Source organism: Hyla sarda, chromosome 2 (assembly GCF_029499605.1).
Source record: "Hyla sarda isolate aHylSar1 chromosome 2, aHylSar1.hap1, whole genome shotgun sequence".
Lineage (NCBI taxonomy): Eukaryota > Metazoa > Chordata > Amphibia > Anura > Hylidae > Hyla > Hyla sarda.
In genome coordinates, this window is record NC_079190.1 from 246643652 (window position 1) to 246663882 (window position 20231).

The 20231-nt window shown below is 46.9% G+C and overlaps 1 protein-coding gene across 22 annotated transcripts in view; it reads left to right on the forward strand.

Moving 5' to 3' along the window:
- TEX14 (testis expressed 14, intercellular bridge forming factor) overlaps positions 1-20231 on the forward strand; it is a 536718-nt gene that overhangs the window by 428661 nt on the left and 87826 nt on the right. For 21 of the 22 annotated variants that reach the window (XR_008888708.1, XM_056556863.1, XM_056556851.1 and 18 more), the window contains 6 exons: positions 340-498; positions 866-933; positions 5127-5216; positions 6080-6155; positions 7440-7557; positions 10779-10900. Coding sequence is in view for 21 of the 22 variants with exons in the window: in XM_056556863.1 (XP_056412838.1) it covers positions 340-498; positions 866-933; positions 5127-5216; positions 6080-6155; positions 7440-7557; positions 10779-10900 (633 nt within the window). In the remaining variant the exon portion in view is untranslated. The remainder of the gene's footprint in view (positions 1-339; positions 499-865; positions 934-5126; positions 5217-6079; positions 6156-7439; positions 7558-10778; positions 10901-20231) is intronic. The other variant, XM_056556860.1, reaches the window with a different exon arrangement.

Below are 20231 nucleotides of genomic sequence, written 5' to 3' on the forward strand. Positions count from 1 at the left end.
AAAAAAAAGAAATCCAAAAACAAAAGAACTTTCTCTGTAATATACAGCTGCTAATACATACTGGAAGGATAAAGATTTTTAATAGAAGTAATTTACAAATCTGTTTAACTTTCTGGCAGCAGTTGATTAAAAAAATTTATATATTTTCCACCGGAGTACCCCTTTAAGTGAGTTTTTTGTCCTCAGATTCAGCGGTGCTATATGTCCATCCCAGTCTTCTAATTCTGTTCTCTCATTCTAAGTGTTGGCCTGAGTGCAAAGTTGTCCCAATTTTCTCTTTAGCACCTCACCTAACATAACTTTAACAATTACAAGGTTAATTGTTTTTTCCCAACCTAGTAAAGTCAGACAGTCAGCACCTACAGAGCAAAAAACAGTGTGAACATGTATGTGATATTGACAAAGAAGAGCAGATAAAGCAAGAACAGAGAAGCAACAAGGATCACTGTGAGGACAGTCGAGAAACAAAACTGGAGAAACTGTTCCGCCATTTTGCAGGTTTTGATTTCCCTTTTATTTAAACTGCACCGCTTTTTTTTTTATATAGTCTGGTGTATATATTCATTGTAGTATTAACACACACACCATTCACTTCAGCTGATTCTTTCTGTGTTCGAGAATAATTATTTATAAGAATGAGTAGAGTTCTCCAAAGACATACAGTGCGGGCAGCCACGGGGCAGGGTAAGCAAAGGTGACCACAGTACCCTGCAGCCAGTAGGGGCTGCCAAAAAAGGAGTTTGCAGGTGCCCTCACACTTTTAGAAAACAAGCATACAGGAAACAAGGACTGAATATTGTTCAGCTTAGATCATTATCGCTGGAATTGTTTTTTGCAAAAGATGTTGTTCTTATTTTTTAATTAGGTAGAAGATACCAGTCTAATGAGAATGAAGACGACGGGGAGATCCCTGTGGGAATGAAGCCACTCCAAGTATGCGTAATACAAAAAAAACAGTACATTTAATATCCTTTATTTTGACACATTTGTTTGTGTTTTTAGAAAAGATAATAAACTTCTGTTGAAAGAAATACCTTTAGTGCTAGCAGGTCAGAGAATGTCACTAGTCAGATATAATAAGAAGACTGTAGTTGCTATTGCAACAGGTTGGCTCTCTTTACTTCTTCTTGCGGGCCATGAGAGAGCAAGCATTACATAAAGAACAACGCGTCTTGGTTAATCATGTGATTACATTGACTGTATGCAGCAAGAGGTACAGTATGGCACTACTACGGGCAGCAGAATTTATTAATGGACTGTTTAGTAGCACAGGTCTATCTGGCTTTTACTGTCTGTTCAGGCTAGCTTCATGGTTTCCATTTAAAGCATATGAGAGTCAGGGGCCACGGAAACCTGCCAAAAAAATTATCTAAACTGTAATTGTTTATAAAACCTTATTTGGTCCGCTATTTAAATGCTTTCTGAATATTTAATCTTAACCTCAGATCAAGAGTTATTCCCTGTTTAGACCTTAAAGGGGTACTCCAGCCCTAAGACATCTTATCCCCTATCCAAAGAATAGGGGATAAGACGTTTGATCACGGGGTTCCCACCGCTGGGGACCCCTGCAATCTCTCATTCCGCACCCACCTTTGTGAGCTCTCCGCAGCCCTGGAGGCTCCGAGTGTAAGGCGTTATTACCACTGCGCCTGAGTATCGTGATGTCACAACTCCATCCCCGTGGGACGTCACACCCCACCCCCTCAATGCAAGTCTATGGGAGGCCGCCCCGCCCCATCCTATAGACTTTCATTGAGGGGATAGGGGATAATTTTTCTCCCGCTGTCTTCTAACGGCCGGTACACTGACGGGCACAAACGTCAGTGTGAAAGAAGCCTAACACATTTCCTCCTCAGTGAGGGGGTCATGTGTTTCCCTATATAATGAAACGCTTTCTATAGAGTAATGTGTATGCTGACACCTTTAACGCTCCACATGACTTTCCTTGTCCTGGTGTTGGTCTTAAGCAATAAATTGTTGAAGATTGCGCGTTCTACGCTGGACAAGCTCTTCTTTTGCAATACCGTGCTATAGTTGTTGCCCTGCACCATTCCAAGGCACAAAGGGGAGTTTTGGCTGAGCTGGACACTGCTCATTGGTTCTCTTAACACATCCCCACCATTCTCACTCACCTTGCCCCCCTATCCATCCATCCATTTACAGTCACCTCGCCACCCATCCATCCTTCCAGTCACCCCACCCCCCATCCATCTGTCCCCCCATCCATTGTCACCTCGCCCCCATCCATCCTTCCATCGTCACATTGCCCCCATCAATCCAGTCACCTCACCTCCATTCCTCCACCGCCACCTCGTCCTCCGTCCATCCAGTCACCTCACCCCCCCCATCCATCCACAGACACCTTTCCCCCCCCATCCATCTATCCACAGTCACCTCACCCACCCATCCATCCATCCATCCATCCACAGTAACCTTGCCCCCGTCCATACATCCAGTCACCTCACCTCACCCCCAGCCATCCATCCATCTACAGTCTCCTCACCCCCATCCAAAGATAGCTTGCCCCCCATCCATCCATCCATCCATCCACCTACAGTCTCCTCACCCACACACTATCCATCCACAGTCTCCTTACCCTCCTCATCCATCCAGAGTCTCCTCACCCTCCTCATCCATCCATCCACAGTCTCCTCACCCCCTCATCCATCCATCCATCCATCCACAGTCTCCTCATCCCCCATCCATCTATCCACAGTTTCTTCACCCCCATCCATCCACAGTCTCCTCATCCATCCATCCACAGTCTCCTCACCCCCTCATCCATCCATCCACAGTCTCCTCATCCCCCATCCATCCATCCACAGTCTCCTCACCCCCATCCATCCACAGTCTCCTCACCCCCATCCATCCATCCACAGTCTGCTCACCCCCAATCCTTCCATCCACAGTCTACTCACCCCCATCCACAGTCTCCTCACCCCCTCATGCATCCATCCACACACTCCTCACCCCCATCCATCCATCCCTAGTCTCCTCACCCCCATCCACATTCTCCTCACCCCCCATCCACAGTCTCCTCACCCCTCATCCATCCATCCATCCACAGTCTCCTCACCCCCCATCCATCTATCCACAGTCTCCTCTGCTCCATCCATAGTCTCCTCACCCCCCCATCCATTAACAGTCTCTTCACCCCCTCATCCATCCATCCATCCACAGTGTCCTTACCCCCATCCATCCATCCACAGTCTCCTCGCCCCCATCCACAGTCTCCGCACCCCCTCATCCACAGTGAGCTTGCCCCCCCATCCATGCCTCCAGCCACAGTCTCCTCACCATCCTTCCATCCATGCATGGGTCTCCTCACTACTTCCCCTGCCAGTACACTCACCCTCCAGTGCCACTGGTAAAATGTGAGGTGGATGAGGATTATGCTCCTTTGTACACTGCCGGTGATGTTGCGGGGTCAGACACAGGGACCTGTCAAGGGCTTGGAGCAGACTTTTGTGTCTGCTCCCAGCAGCCCCTGGCATATCTGGCTCTGTACATATTTTTAAGGAGCCTGCGCTGGGGATGAAGGTAATGGACCTGCTGCCTGCTGCTGCAGCATAATGTGCAGCACGGTCAACGCTGCTCCCCCTGCTTATAGGCAGCAATTTTAATCCCATACCCACTGCTAATTGTTGCGCTGAGGCGGCCGATCCCGCTGCCCTGACACTGGCCATCATCATTACTACTAGAGTTTTGATATAACATGTGTTTTGCAGCCTGCGCCCCTGCCAGGTGTTTGCCCCTGGCAGTGGCTGGGTTTGCCAAGTGGTAGGTACGCCACTGGGTGGATGTACAGATGCAGGAGACCACTGATGTCTTCTGCTTCTGTGTTGGGGCTGCAGTTTAGGCCTGGGCCCCTTACTGGGGTATTGTCTGTACCCCCTGATGGTGACCCTGTGTACAAGGTAGGACTGGCACATAAGCCTGGTTGTCCACTATTGGGAGTGTCTTGTCCCCTATTGTTCCCTATTGGGAGTGTTTTGTCCTCTATTGGGAGTGTTCTGTCCCCTCTTAGGTGTGTCCGCTTCCACTATTTGGAATGTCCCCTATTCAGAGGGTGCAAATACATTGGTGAGCTGAGATTTCTTCCAGTTTATCAGGAATCCATGAGACTGAAAAAGTTGCAGAGTCGTCTGAAGATGGTCCATAAGCAGCACTATCTGGGAATTAAAAACTGTCCACTATTGGGAGCTGTCCCCTATTGGGAGGTGTCCACTAAGGGAGATTTCACTGTATTATAACTTGGCATCATGGGCTTAAAGGCTGACAGAAAAAAAATCCTGGAATACCCTTTTAAGGGTGCGTTCACATGCTAGTAGCTAGCAGCGAGTTTCCTGCTGCGGGAAACCCGCTGCGAGTTAGCTACCATTGATTTAAATAAGTCAGCGGACAGTCCACAAATCTGACACGATTGCGGATTGTCTGTGGACCCATTCAAATAAATGGTAGCGTAACACGCAGCAGGTTTCCCGCAGCGTGAAACCTGCTGCTAGTAATAGCGTGTGAACGCACCCTAAAGCGTTACTGTTATTTGGAAGAACTTTTCACATGTTGTCCAGGCTGGTTGACCGCTCTGCCTGACTTATTCAATCTGCTAGAGTCTATGGGACAGATTTATCAAAACCTGTCCAGAGGAAAAGTTGCCCAGTTGCCCATAGCAACCAAACAGCTCACTTCTTTCATTTTTAACAAGGCCTCTGCAAAATGAAAGAAATGATCTGATTGGTTGCTATGGACAACTTTTCCTTTACACAGGTTTTGATAAATCTCCCCCTGAGTTAGGTTTTTCCTTTACCAGGTGAGTTAGAAGCACGCTTCAGTGCACCTCACCCAGCTGTAACTGATTGCATCAGGTCAGAACTGCGACCAGGTGTGATCTAAACTTCCGACTTATCTGAACAGCATATCAACAGTTTTTCCACTATTCATTTAATGTCACGTGGTGAGTGTACATAGGAGAATCTCCTGAGTTTTCCAATAACAGAGCTGATTTTGCAACATAGATGTTCTGATTGCATTTACTCCAATGTCCCATAATTCATCATTTGCGATTATCACTGTAAAAAAAAAAAAAAAAATCATTATTCATCTTCACATATTTGAATTTCTAACAGGACAGTACTAAAGACAATGATGATTCAAATGAGAGCACTGAAACCAGTTACTTTACTCCCGAAACTGATGTTGATAAGACCGAAAAAGAGGTATTTTACAACGGACACTGTGACATGACAGCATTTTTCTTATATTTACTTGTTTTAGTTTAAATTCAATTGGTTCTTGTCTTCTTTCTGCTACTAAATGACCCTCTTAAAGGGGTACTCCCGTGGAAAACTTTTTTTTTTGGACTGGTGCCAGAAAGTTAAATAGATTTGTAAATTACTTCTATTAAAAAAATCTTTACTTTTTGAATTTCTCTGATGTCACAACCACAGTGCTCTCTGCTGACCTTTGCTGTCCATTTTGGAACTGTCCAGAGCAGCAGAAAATCCCCATAGCAAACATATGTTGCTCTGGACAGTTCCTAAAACGGACAGCAGAGGTTAGCAGAGATCACTGTGATCGTGACATCAGAGAAATCCAAAAAGAAGAGCATTTCCTCTGTAGTATACAGCCCATAAAATGTATTGGAAGGATTAAGATTTTTTAATAGAAGTAATTTACAAATCTGTTTCTGGCACCAGTTGATTTAAAAAAAAAAAAAAAAAGGTTTTCCACGGGAGTACCCCTTTAACCAAAGATTTTTTTTGGGCTAGGGAGCACATGGCAGGCGACTTTCTGTTAAGAACATTACAGAGTATGTGCACCATAAACTGTTTTCTAACCTGTCATCCAGACATCAGTAGAAGAAAACAGTAACAATTTTTGGGTCTGGGAACCCACTAATATTACGACCGTAGTGACCTGGAGCTCTGTCAAGCACAATGCTTTTTTGGCATATCCAAGTTATGCTGATATCTGTTTCATTGGAAAATGAGGAATGCACATGCACTGATCTAACCTCTTTTAGAAAAGTAAATCATAAATAATGTTTACATCACATTGTATTATTGTATTTTAACTTTAGACACTCAATGTATGTGATGTATCAGACCATAGCTTCGGAGAATGGAGTCCTGCACCGTCTTCCACAGCGTGCTTCGGTAATAACCCTACAATCTTTTATGGATAGTTATAAAGATACAGGGTGATTGAAGGAAGTGTTGGGCTGCTACATAACCAACCAATTACATAAGAAGCTAACAGGGGTTATCATTCCACCTAGTCAGGTCAAAACCCTGTCTAGGCTATGAAATGTTTAATTTTAGGCCAAGACCGGGCAGACCAAGAAAAATGAACACACCAGAAAGGTGTTGTTGGAGCTGGATCAAATTGTATATGTGTAAATAATGATGATAAATGTAGTAATTACAATATTAGAGCAAAATGATAATTGGAGGGGGGAGGGCTTCTACCTAATACAGAGGATTCCTTACCTACCTACTGGGGGCTTCTACTTAATGTGTGGGGGGGAATTAACTATCTGTCTACCAGGGGGGCTTTTACCTGATATGAACGTGGTTGATTCCTACCTACCTGCTGGGGGGGCTGGTGGAATTACCATCTACCTAATGGGGGGGGTTAACCTACCTACTGGGGGCTAATGACTTATAGAGGGGATTGTTCACCTAGTGAGGATTATTTACCTAATAAGTTGCGAAGGGGGAATTACCTACCTACTTGAACCATTTACCTAATAGTGGTATTACCTCTCTACTGGGGTCTTCTACCTAATCGGGGATTCTACCTATTGGAGGCTTTAACCAAATAGGGGATAGAGAATTACCTACCAACCTATGGGTCTTCTGCCTAATTGGGGAGGGGGATACCTACCTACTGGGGTCAACTATCTAATGGGTGGAATCACCTACCTATGTAATGGCATAGCAGAGAGGAGTATGTGGTGTGCTGTGATTGGCCGGAGAGGTAAGGGAAAGAAGAAGTAAGGCCAGAGAAGTAAGGGAAAGGAAGAATCTGTGTATAGTACTGGCAAACAGCCCAGCTCTGTTCTCACCCCCTGAAAGAATGAGATGTAGCTGTGTACCATGTAAAGGAACTCTCAGGGGCTTAATAACAACAGTGAAAACCCCAAAAATCACATTGGCAAGTTGTTTTATTTAATCTAACAAAACCATGCAGGTTTTTAACAATCTTTTGAAATGACTGGTACGCTTTATTTTCTGTATCAGAAAAACTTTTTTCCTACCCCATTAAAGATTATTATTCAGAACAGCAACAAAGCGGGGGTGCACATCCAAATTACATTTTACTGTAACTTTAATGCTATAGATTAGACTTTATGACTCATGCACCATTGTTCTGTGTGTGTGTGTTACCTCTTTACTGTTTTGTTATTGACAGAAGTTATTGTGCTTGTTTACATACAGATAAAACAATATTAGCATGGACTGATGAAAGAGCAGTGGAAAATAATACTCCAGGGCATAGAGTATTGGAAAAGAATACACCAGGGCATACTGCATTTGGCGTATCAACAAATACCAGGTAATAGGGAATATTGGGGAGATTTATGAAAACCTGTGCAGGAAAGCAGTTGCCCATAGCAACCAATCAGATTACAGCTTTCATTTTTTTTAAAAGGCCCCTAAGAGTAAGGTCACAATAGTTCACATGTAGGGAATGCACTACATGTGAACTTATGCTAAAAATGGACACTGGTAACTTATTAGTTGCTATAGGCAGGGCCGAATCATCATTGGCGCTCATGGAGCGCCTGCTCACATTAGGGACATCCCTGTGTCCCGAAAAATCTTTACGGGACACAAGGATGCCCCGGTTACCTCTCTGCGGCCCCGCATTAACTTTAAAAACGCAGGGGCCACTGGGAGGTAGCGCACGCAGGGACGTCACTGACGTCCCGTGCGTGCGCCCATAGTAACAGAGCAGAGCGGAGCAGTGAGGAGGACGCGCGCGCATGGTAAGGGACCAGCGGCACATCATCTTCATTGTTCCGACCACCCCACCACCGGTCCCGGGACCTACTGCTATGGCCCATAGTAGATCATGACCCCAGAGCGATGGTCGGAATACTGAAGTGGGGCAGTAAACAGGCATACAGCCTCCATTCATACACTGTATATGGCTGAAGGCTGTATGTCTGTGGGGGAAACTGTACTGCACCTAATGTGGGGGACTATACTGCACCGAATGTGGGGGAACTATACTGCACCTAATGTGGGGAACTATACTGCACCTAATGTGGGGAAACTATACTGCACCTGATGTGGGGAACTATACTGCACCTAATGTTGGGGAACTGTACTGCACCTAATGTGGGGAAACTATACTACACCTAATGTGGGGAACTATACTGCACCTAACTGTACTGCACCTAATGTGGGGACTATACGGCACCTAATGTGGGGGAACTATACAGCACCTAATGTGGGGGAACTGTACTGCACCTAATGTGGGGACTATACTGCACCTAATATGGGGAACTATACTGCACCTAATATGGGGGACTATACTGCACCTAATGTGGGGGAACTATACTGCACCTAATGTGGGGGAACTATACTGCACCTAATGTGGGGGACAATACTGCACCTAATGTGGGGGAACTATACTGCCAACCTAATGTGGGGAACTATACTGCACCTAATGTGGGGGACTATGCTTCACCTAATGTGGGGGAACTATACTGCACCAAATGTGGGGAGACTATACTGCACCTAATGTGGTAGAGCTATACTGCGCCTAATGTGGGGGAGCTATACTGCACCTAATGTGGGGGACTATACTGCACCTAATGTGGGGGACTATACTGCCAACCTAATGTGGGGAACTATACTGCCAACCTAATGTGGGGAACTATACTGCCAACCTAATGTGGGGGAACTGTACTGCACTTAATGTGGGGGAACTGTACTGCACCTAATGTGGGGGAACTGTGCTGCACCTAATGTGGGGAACTATACTGCACCTAATGTGGGGAACTATACTGCACCTAATGTGGGGGAATTGTACTGCACACCTAATGTGGGGGAACTGTACTGCACACCTAATGTGGGGGAACTGTACTGCACACCTAATTTACGGGGACTCGTACTGCCAACCTAATGTGCGGGGACTTATACTGCACCTAATCTGTGGGAACTACAGAAGAGCTAGGTCAGAGGTGTTAGGCCATAGACCAGGGGTCTCAAACTCCCGGCCCACGGAACGAAAGTTTGAGGCTGCGCCAGGTATGTAGTGAAGAAAACTGTGTCTTGAAGCAGTTCTGTGTCCTGAGCAGAGACTGCACACGCCCCCCCCATCAACCAATCACAGTGTCTCTGCACAGTGACTCCTCAATTTCCTCAGCTATTCGGGACACAGAAGGCTTCAAGACACAGTTTTCTTTACTACTCCGGAGAGGAGAAGCGCAGTGCAGGACAGGTAAGGTTGTCTATGTGTGTGTGTGTGTGTCTGTCTATGTGTGTGTGGGTGTCTGTCTGCTTGTGTGTGCATGTGTGGGTGTCTGTCTGTCTGCGTGTGTGTGTGTCTGTCTATGTGTGTGTGTGCATGTGTGGATGTGTGTCTGTCTGCGTGTGTGTGTTTGTCTATTTGTGTGTGTGTGTGCATGTGTGGATGTGTGTCTGCGTGTGTGTTTTGTCTATTTGTGTGTGTGTGTGCATGTGTTGGTGTCTGTCTGCTTGTGTGTGTGTGTGCATGTATGGGTGTCTGTCTGTCTATGTGTGTGTGCATGTGTGGGTGTCTGTATGCTTATGTGTGTGCATGTGTGGGTGTCTGTCTGTCTATGTGTGTGTGTCTGTCTTTCTATGTGTGTGTGTCTGTCTGTCTGTCTATGTGTGTCTGTCTGTCTATGTGTGTGTCTGTCTGTCTATGTGTGTGTGTGTGTGTCTGTCTATGTGTGTGTGGGTGTCTGTCTGTCTGCGTGTGTGTGCATGTGTGGGTGTCTGTCTGCGTGTGTGTGTGTCTGTCTATGTGTGTGTGCATGTGTGTGTGTCTGTCTGTCTATGTGTGTTTGCATGTGTGTGTGTATGTCTGTCTATGTGTATGTGTCTGTCTATGTGTGTGTGTCTGTCTGTCTATGTGTGGGTGTCTGTTCTTGTGTGTGTCTGTCTGTGTGGATGTCTGTGTGTGAGTCGGGGGGGGGGGGGGGGGAGGGGGGTAATCAACAATGCTACCTAATGTGGGGAACCTGCTGCCTACCTAATGTGGGTAACCTGCTGCCTACCTAATGTGGGGAGACTGCTGCCTACCTAATGTGGGGAACCTTCTGCCTACCTAATGTGGGGAACCTGCTGCCTACCTTATGTGGGGAACCTGCTGCCTACCTATTGTGGGGAACCCCCAGAAGTAGTACCCCCCATCATCCGTCAGCTCATGCTATTACCACACGGGGTAGGGGGAATGGGGGGGTTGCTGGTGGATGATGGGGGTGCTACTGCTGGTGGAGGGTGTTGCTGGTGGATGATGAGGGGCATATGATGAGGGCATTATATGTAATGGGTCCAGCCTCACCCAGCTGCTACCTCCAGTGGCCCCCGGATAATTTGAGTTTGAGACCCCTGCCATAGACAGTCCATCACTAGCTGCTTCACTAACATACAGATTCAGCTTGCAAAAAAAAAAAAAAATACAAATTGTTCGCAGATGTGGAAGATGAGTGATGGTTTGTCACCTAGATCTTACATGTAGTCACCCTAAGGCAAGTGTAAAGAACAAGGAACATTTTGTTTTTGTATCAAATTATTCAGGTCCACTATAGATGTTGAAGAATTGTCAAGTATTTCATGTGATCAGAAAAATTCTCTGTTGCAACTTACCACTCCCAGAAATACAGAATCTTCAGCTAGACACAGTACTCCATTGAGTCCAGGTATGTGCAGTTTATATGCACTTACTTCCTTTGGTTTTTATTTAATTTCCTTACAGTAGTTGTCTTTTTAGCTATAGATTTATTTACCCTCTCTTATCTTTTTTAGATATAGATTCAGTTACTGATTTGGTAATGCTTTAGCATCAGAAATAAAAAATGACTATCTTCTTGAATGGTTTCATCAGGTCTAAGATATGGAAAGCAGCTTTTTTTTTTATACACGAAAAGCAGTTAAGATCAAAGGCAAATCAAACAGAAATTGCAGTCATGTTATTGAGCTTCCATTTGCTCTACAGTATATTCTCACTTCCTTTTCGGTAATCTTCAATTATCTTTAAATATTGTTCAATACTAAATACATGGATTTTGGTTATTTAATAGAGAGGTTGTAACATTTAGAAATTAATAGTAAATACTGTAGTCCTTTTCCTTTACAATGATATGTCTTAGAGTGCTAAAAGTAAAACTCAATGTTTGTCTAATTTTAGCTACTCACTATTTAGCCAGCAGATGTACAACATATGCTTTATGTAATGTATATTTACTTCTCATTTAATTGTAAAAGAATGCAGTCCCTGGCAAAAAAATAAAAATACAGCCTGTGGATGGAGTTTGGTAAAACCAAACAGCGGCAGCAGGGTGAGATGTGCTTCGGCGGGGGGTGAAATGAGCCGAGGCGGCAGGGGCGCTGGGGCAGGAAGAGCAGTGGCAGCAGGGTGACATAATCGGCAGCAGAGTGAGATGAGTGGCGGCGGCAGGGTGAGATGAGCGGCAGTGGGGGCATTTGAGCGCCGGCGGGGAGGGGGGAGATGAGTTGCGGCTGGGGGAGATTAGCCGTGGCAGGGAGATGAGCAGCGGCGGGGGGGAGGGGGGTATGAGCAGTGGCAGGGGGGGAGATGAGCGGCGGCCGCGGGAGATGAGTGGCAGCAGGGTCAGAGGGGGGTATAATGAGCGGAGGCGGCAGGATAAGATGTGCGGTGGTAGGGGGAGAGGTACAGCAGTGGCGGGTTAAGATTACAAGGGAGGGGGAGATGAGGGGCCGGGGCAGCAGAGAGCTCGTAGAAATATGAAACTACACTGTAGTTTCATACTTCCCGGGCGGTGCTGTGATTGGCCGAGACCAATTGTCCAATCACAGCACTGCCCGGGAAATTTAATTAAATTTTCATATTTCTGGCAGCCGGCCGGCTCCGCTGCCCCGGCCACCGGCCTGTATCAGCCACCCACCCAAGAGTTGCAACTACAACTCCCATCATGTCCTCACTGTAAGGGCATACTGGGAGTTGTAGTCTTGCAACAGCTAGCGGGCTGGTGGTAGAAGCGGCTGGCATTTTAACACCAGGGTGCCTCCAGCTTTTTCCAAACTACAACTCCCATCATGGATGTTGTAGTTTCGAAATGCGGTGCCTCCAGCTGTTTCTAAACTACAACTCCTGTCATAGAAGTTGTAGTTTAGAAACAGGGTTTCTCCAGCTGTTGCTAAACTACAACGTCCATCATGGTAGTTGTAGTTTAACAACAGCTTGAATCTCACTGTTCCTAGACAGGGTGCCTCCAGCTGTTGCTAAACTACAACTCCCGTCATGGGAGTTGTAGTTTAGCCACAGCTGGTATCTCGCTGTTCCTAAACTACAACTCCTATCACTGTTGCTAAGTTTAAACATCCATCATTCCCAGACAGTCAAAGGCTGTCTGGAAATAATGGGGGTTGTAGTTTAGCAACAGCTGGAGGCTCCCTGTGTGGAAACACTGCTTTATGGGTGTTCTCCTCAGGCGAGAGCCCTATAAATGTACTAACATATTTTTGTGTTTTTTTTCTTCTCATTTCAGATCTGTTTATGCAGAGGACTACTTTGGATTCGGAGGATTGCAACGATGACCCACGTTTTTTTTTTTAAAATATTTATAAAATGGTTAACGAGGGCTTGTGGGGAGTCTTTTTTGGAATAAAAGTTTTTCTCGGTCGCTCTTCATTTGGGGACACAGAGACCATGGATATATGCTCTAGGAGGCGCTTACACTAGGAAAAAAAGTCGGCTTCTCTCTGGCAGGATATACCCACCCACTGGAAGTTTTAGCTAGTGTCAGCAGGAGGCAAGACACAGGTTACTTTCTACTAAGGGCTGTCAGTTAACTTTTTTACTTTCTTTTGTTTCTCATTTTCAGGGGGGGGGGCTCAGGAGCATGGCGCAACCTGTTCCCCATATGCGACAAAGGGGCACAGACATAGAGCATGTACTGTTAACCCCTTCTCACCAACGTCCAGCGCCTGGAGGTTGTACCCTAGATCCGGGTCGCCCACTGCTCCTACTCGCCCGCCTACTATCTTAGCCTTGTATGATGTAGCGTGGCCATAAGCGGATTGAAGCCGCGGGTGAGTATATGAAGACCGTTGGTGAGTATATCGTCCCCTCCCCCCCCCCCCACCTGTCTGCCAGTGGACTCACAGTTACAGCAGCCATTTCTGTCTCAGGGCAGCTTCCGGCTTATGCAGTGGCTCCCGGTACTTTCTCCTCCTGGTCTTGCTGGCCATAATGGCGGCAGGTAGCGCCTCCCCCCTTCTCCCTGTGCTCGGCACAGGAATTTGGAGACTAACTTAGGGAGGACTCTCTCCCCCCTCTGTCGGCTCTGTTATGGGAGCGCCGGACAGGAACAGCCCAGCCCCCATTCTGCGCCTCTCATGAACGTAGCTTAGCGCCGCTCCTCCTCTCGCAGCGAGCCCTTTAGGCTTAGGGTGCTGCAGTAGTTGTTCATGCTACCAGGAATGTCAGAGGCTGTCTCCCTCCTTTGACTCACCGGTTCAGGGTTATTTCTCCTCCAGCTCAGCAGAAACCTGTACGCTGTCACCCCCCCTGGCCTCGGAGCGGCAAGCGCTCCTACAGCCCACTTCATTACCTCTCCTGTTTAGTTCGTGGCTCCATTAGCTCATAGTCACTACAGTACACAGTTGCTGGCTTAGTGCAGCTTTGCAGCGACTTGCCGGGGCTTGTGATTTACTGCTTAGGCATTGGCACAGAGTGCTGGTGGTGCTTGCCACAGCCTGCGGATTCTTTCCACAGCTGCAACTCCCCCCCCCCCCACCTCCGTTCCAGCAGTGATGAGCATTGCTTTCCTGGAGGGTGGGCCCTTTTCCCAGGGTGTCTCACAGGACACCCGCAGTTCCTTTCTTCTCCCCTCCTTACGGGCAAGGATCGGCGCAATTTTGCGCCTCTCTCAAACGAAGTTTAGCTCCGCCCCGCTCCTTCCCTTGTAGCGTGTCCAGGCTTGGGCTCGGGGTTAATGCCGGGAATTCATAAAAAAAAAAAAAAATTAATAAAAAAAAATTATAAAAAATTGTCTTCCCCTGGTCTCTTTGACTGGAAAACGCCCTCTAGCGGCTGTTAAAGGACAACTGCAGCGGTATGACACTTATCCCCTATCCACAGAATAGGGGATAAGTGTTTGATTCCGGGGGTCCGACCGCTGGGAACCCCCCCCCCCCCCGCGATCTCCTTTACGGGGCGCCACCATTAGCGCTCATGGTGAGCGCTAAAGGCGCGTAACTTCAACCTAGAGTTCGACGGTGATGCCCCGTCTCCTCCCCCTCCCCATACAGTTCTATGGGGGAGGCGGGGAGGCACGAACGCTGCCTCCCCGCCTCTCCCATAGAGATGTATGGAGGAGGCGTGCCGGCTGCAATGTCATGCTGCGGCCGGCACGCCCCCTGCACGGGACAGCTGCGGCCCCGTACAGGAGATCACAGGGGGGCCCAGCGTTCAGACCCCCCGCGATCAAGCACTTATCCCCTATCCTGTGGATAGGGGATAAGTGTTAATCACGCTGCAGATGTCCTTTAATGTTATTGTGTTTTTTGTGGCTCCCTCTGTGGCAACTCATAGCTATTACAGTTTTTTGCCCGTAATATCTGTTTTTATCAGATTAATATCTGCTGGGTCCTTTTCTGGGACTGTATATGGGGTCCAACTTTTTTTTCCAGATACCGCTATCTGCGCAATTTTTTTTGCCCTATGCCTCTGCCATACGAGTTCTCACTCTGCGAGGGAGCATATGCGAACCACAGGGGTGAGCCGTTACGCGGTCCCTGGAGATTCCAGGAATTACATTCCATGTCTGGTTTGCCCTTACGCTGCGTACAATGGCAGGTTTACTGTGCCCACGGCCAGTCCTAGTCCCTCCCTATCGGGGCACATCTCCAGTCCGGTGCCCTTACAGGGCTTTTGCGTTCCTGGTGGACACCCAGGGCCTTTTCGGGGGTTCTTCCTCCAATGGTCATCCATCAGGGGAGGGTTCTTGGCGTGTGCATACACTGTGATTCCCTCCTCCACAGGTCACCGATCTCATATCTGCCGCATTCACGGTTGACATTCTGGTACCCCTTGGCCAGTGCGATGTGTCCGACGGAGTAACCTGTTGCATACTATGGACCCATAACAGTAAGCCAGACATTGGTCTGCGTGATTCCTCCACAGCCTGTCATTTCTCACATGCCTGATGTCTTTGCGGCTGGAGTTCCGGTACCCCACTACCAGTGCGCGGTGTCCGAAGAAGTGCCCTGATGTCTCCTATGGACCCTATACAGGGTGACGGGGATACCATCCATGGCTCCTCAGCCTCCCCCCGATCTCCTAGGGTGGCGGGGATTCTATCCATGGCTCCTAGACCTCCCAGTCCTCCCACCTGCGACCAAGGAGGCACAGTGATCGTCGATATGACTGTTGTTCCTTTTTCGACAACACCTGGAGGTGTACTCGTTCAGCCACACTGTTGTCTGCACGGTTTCCGACGCAGTCGGTCTCCCATGCTTGGGCTGCTGCGTGCATGGCTGAGGTTTCCAGTACCTCACTGCTGGTGGGAGAAATTTGGAAGAAGCAGTCGGTCAGTCAGACTTTCTTCTGCTTGGGGGTTGCCCATCAGATTGGCCATACTCTAGTACCCCACTTTCGGTGGGAGGATTCACCTACCATACACTTCCCACACCTTGGTGGAAGTTCAGGTATCCCACTGCCGAGATATAGTTCTGAGCCAGGGACCGCATGTTGCTCCCTGGGCCTTTCACATTGCACCACGTAGTGGTTCGCAGGGTTCCCTACTCTCCCAGGTCCCTCTCCACAGGCCTGCTGCTATCACGGATAAGGGCTGGTAAACCACTTTCAGTGTGTGGTTCCGAGGATGGGACCGGTGTGTCCACGGTCCCTATGCCAATTAGCCAGACTGTCTACATGTTTTTTTCATCCACCAGATCAACTACCCCATTCCTGCCACTCCAGCGGCAGACGTCCGGCACTCACTTTCAGTGTGAAATTCCGGAGAAGTGGTTCTGTGGATTCATTGGACCTTTCTACCGGTAAGTCAGACTGTGTCTGCATATTTCCTGCACCTCACTCGTCCTTCATCTCTTTAGTCTGTGACTGTAGTTCTGGGGTGTAGTGCCATTAAGAGATGGGGTGTGCCTAAGCCTATTGGTTTAACACTTGATTATATTTTTGCTCATTACTTCCTTTGAACATCCACGGGCTGAGGACTTTATATGTTATCTACATGTTATGCTATGAGACGGACTGCTTACTGTTGGTTCTGTAGGTTGTTTACCTAACTGTTTGTTAGACTCTTTTTTTCTGTTGCTTTGCAGTAATGGGAATGCCCGGTTTATTTTGTATTGTAAAATCTAATAAAAACAATTCTTGAAGAAAAAAAAAAAGAGATGGGGTGTGGGCGTTTCCTGCAGGTTCTATGGACCTCGCAGCAGTAGCACTCTTAGTTCCCCTTCTAACAGTGTAACGTTAATCTTCTCAGGGCATGGTTGTGGCACGCAGTTGGGTGCTGAGACTAGTTTCCATGCTTCCGTACATTTGGATATTCCCTTTGTGGTGGCAGGTCTTGGTACAGCTCTACTTTCATAAGGTACCCATGTCTGTGTCCCTACATATGCTCTGGACTCCCTGCTCATGTAGAGCCTTCCTCCCCTCCTTTTTGGGGGGGGGTACCTCAGGCCTTCCTCTGTAATTGTTTCCGCATGTCTGCAGCAGTTAAGCACCTCTGTTCGGGCATAATGCCTCCCTTGTTTTGGGCTCTCTCGTAGACTGCTGTGGTGTACCTTATTTTCGGGCCTTCGTGAGGATTGCGGTCTCAGGCATGTGTAGTGCCCCTGCCCAGGCTTTTCCGCGATCCTTTTGTTGGGCAGTCTTTCTGTACTGCTCACATTCTTGTCCCGACATAGCTGTATGTCTCCCGGAGTGGTTGTTGGGTTTGCAGGTGGGGCACCTCTCGGTGACTCGAGAGTCTCCAGTTCCATGTCGCCATTCCGGCTTTCCGGGTTACTCCTTACTTTCCGTTTCCTCCTTCAGGGTCCATTTACTCTGGGTTGGACGGCTAGCCTGTCTACTGGGTTGTTCCAGTCAGGCCATATTTCGGCTGCAGCATGGCTGTGGTTCTTCCCGCTGTTCACCCATGGGGTTCTCTTGTTGTTCCCTTTTCCTTTTTTGTTCCCAACCGGGCTCTCCCTCTGTCTGGTTCTGTGCTTCTTGGAGTTGGTTTCCTACCTCCTTCCAGGTTAGTTTGGCCCATCGGGTCTCTGCTTCGCCCCCTTCTTGTCGCTCTCTGTGGCCTGTTGGTTTAGAGTCTCTTCTAAGGACGGTCCATTCCTTGGCTTCCTAGTCCATCTCCATGGGCAGTGGGAACTGCCGGACACTCAGTTCCAGGCCTTGGTTGCCTTTTTAGCCCAGGGTCTCGCCCGTGAGTCTTGCGACCGGCTAGGGTTCAGTCTCCGGAGGACTGACTCCCTTCCTCTGGTGTTGTTCTTCCCACCCCCAGGGACTGCTTTGGTACGTCCCATGGTCTCTGTATCCCCCAATGAAGATTTTTTTTTGTACTCCCCGTAAAATCTCTTTCTCGTAGCCTTCATTGGGGGACACAGCACCCACCCATGTCTTCATTCTTGTCCGGATAGCCTTTTCCGGATCTTGGGTGTTTCTCCTGGATTCCTTTCTTGGGTCCTTCAGACTTATCTCTTGGTTGGCTTCTCCTACTGCTTTGTGACAAAACTGATTACCTCACTTCCAGTGGGCCGGAATATCCTGCCAGGGAGGAGCAGACTTTTTTCCTAGTGTCAGCACCTCCTAGTGGCATATACCCATGGTCTCTGTGTCCTCCAATGAAGGCTACGAGAATGAGATTTTATGGTGAGTACAAAAAAAATCATTTTAAACTTGTTGGGTTTCTTTTTATTTACTTTACAGACTTAGTAGTGGAATCCGTGTTATAGACGGAATCCATTACTAAGCCAGGGCTTAGAGTTAGCCTCAAAAACAGTTAGCGCTAACCCCCAATTATTACCCTGGGACCCACCGCCACAGGGGTGCCGGGAAGAGCCGGTACCAATAGGCCCAGAGCATCAAAAATGGCGCTCCTGGGCCTAGGCCATAACAGGCTGGTGTTATTTAGACTGGGGAGGGTCCTCACTCACATGTTTTTTTTTTGTTTTTTTTTATTATTTCCAAAAAAACGTGTGGTTCCCCATATTTTCATTCCCAGCCAGATACCAATCAAGTAGCAACAGCCTGACGTTACCAGGGTTGGCGAGGACCATTGTTACTGGCCCTCCCCAGCCTAAATAATGCTAGCCTGTTACAGACTAGGCCCAGGAGTGCAAATTTTTAAGCTCTAGGCTTGTTGGTACTGGCTCTTCCAGGAACCCTGTGGGTAATAATTGAGGGTTAGCGCTAGCTGTTTTTGATGCTAAGCCCTGGCTTAGTAATGAATTCTGTCTATAAGCCGGCTTCGACTACTAAGAAAGTAAAGTAAATTTTAAAAAAAAGTTAATTTAAAAAAAACAACACATTTAAAAAAAAATAATTATAAAAAAAAAGAAAAACTCACCCTACAAGCCCTCTTTAAGCATTTTATTAATAATTAAAAAAAAAAAAACACTGGTCATCTACATAGTCCACTGAAGACAAGTCCTCTGCATACATGGATCTGAAATAAGAAGAAAGAAAAATAACACACAAAAAATTGTTTAATACATTTAGGGGAAAAAAAGTAGTAATAACTTTTAATAAACACAGAGGAGAGGAGGTGGTGTTTCCCAGTGGTGTTCTGAAGTAATTTATTGTTTTATGCTTATGTGAGTCAAATTTATCAACCCCCTGTGATAGTATGATAAATATGTCATACATAAGCAAAACCAAAGCAAGAAAAAAATGCCTACAGAACTCGCTTACCAAAGCAAATAATGATAAAAGTCCCCGAAGATCCATGAGTGGGGTTGCACATCCTCCTGTCCGCTTACCCAGACACGCCCCCTCCATTTATCATTATGGGAGAGCCGAAGCACTCTCTCATAGAGATCCATGAAGGGGGCGTGTTGACTACTAGTTCGTGTGGTGGTCGACACAGCTCGGTGCATGGGTTGAGCCGTGACATCGGTGGTTTGTTGAAGTTGGCCATATGCAATAACTAATTCCAAAATGCTGCTTGTTAACCTGCCTTTTTTCAATACTTGCCAGTTTTAGTAATAACACAATAAATGCTTAAAGGGGTATTCCAGGATTTTTTTATTTGACTATGCTACAGAGGCTGTAAAATTAGTGTAGTTCATAATTTAGTGTCTGTACCTGTCTCCTATGGTTAGTCTCATATTCTTTTGTGATCTTTGCTCTGGATGTTCATTTTTAACAGCATACAAAATTAGTCCTGTCTTGGGTATTTCCCTGGATGCAGTGTGGCCGAGACCTAACATCACTAGTCGGGTGATGGCAGGGAGCCTGTTCTGCTTCAATGGGTGGAGCGATCACAGGGAATTAGCAACAGCTGGAGGCACCCTGATTAGAAAGCACTGACCTTTTTTATTTAATCCAGCTTGTTTGTTGCTCAGTGGGTGGGGTAGCTGATGCGTGGGAGGTAGGAAAATGGAATTATGGGATTTGTAGTAAAAAAGAAAAAGAGGTTCACAAAAAGAAAGCCACATCTTTATGCTAATCTCACAACACAGACATTTAAGGTTGGGTTCACACAACGTTTTTAGAATACAGTTCCTGTATCAGGTTTTTGATAAAAAATAGATTACTCAAAATCTGACTAAACTGTATCAAAACTGTGTACAAATTTTAATCCGTATACGGTTGAAAACCGTATATGGTTTGAAAAATGATGTCCGGTTGCATCCGTTTAAGAAAAAAAAATAGACGTTTTTAATTTTTCATTCCATTATGAATAAAGTTTCACTTGTTTGATTGAAATTACAAGAAAAAAAACTGTGCAAAGTCAAAAACCGGATGGAACCGTACGTACATACGGTTCTGTACGGTTCCCATTGATTCCCATGTTAGAAAAA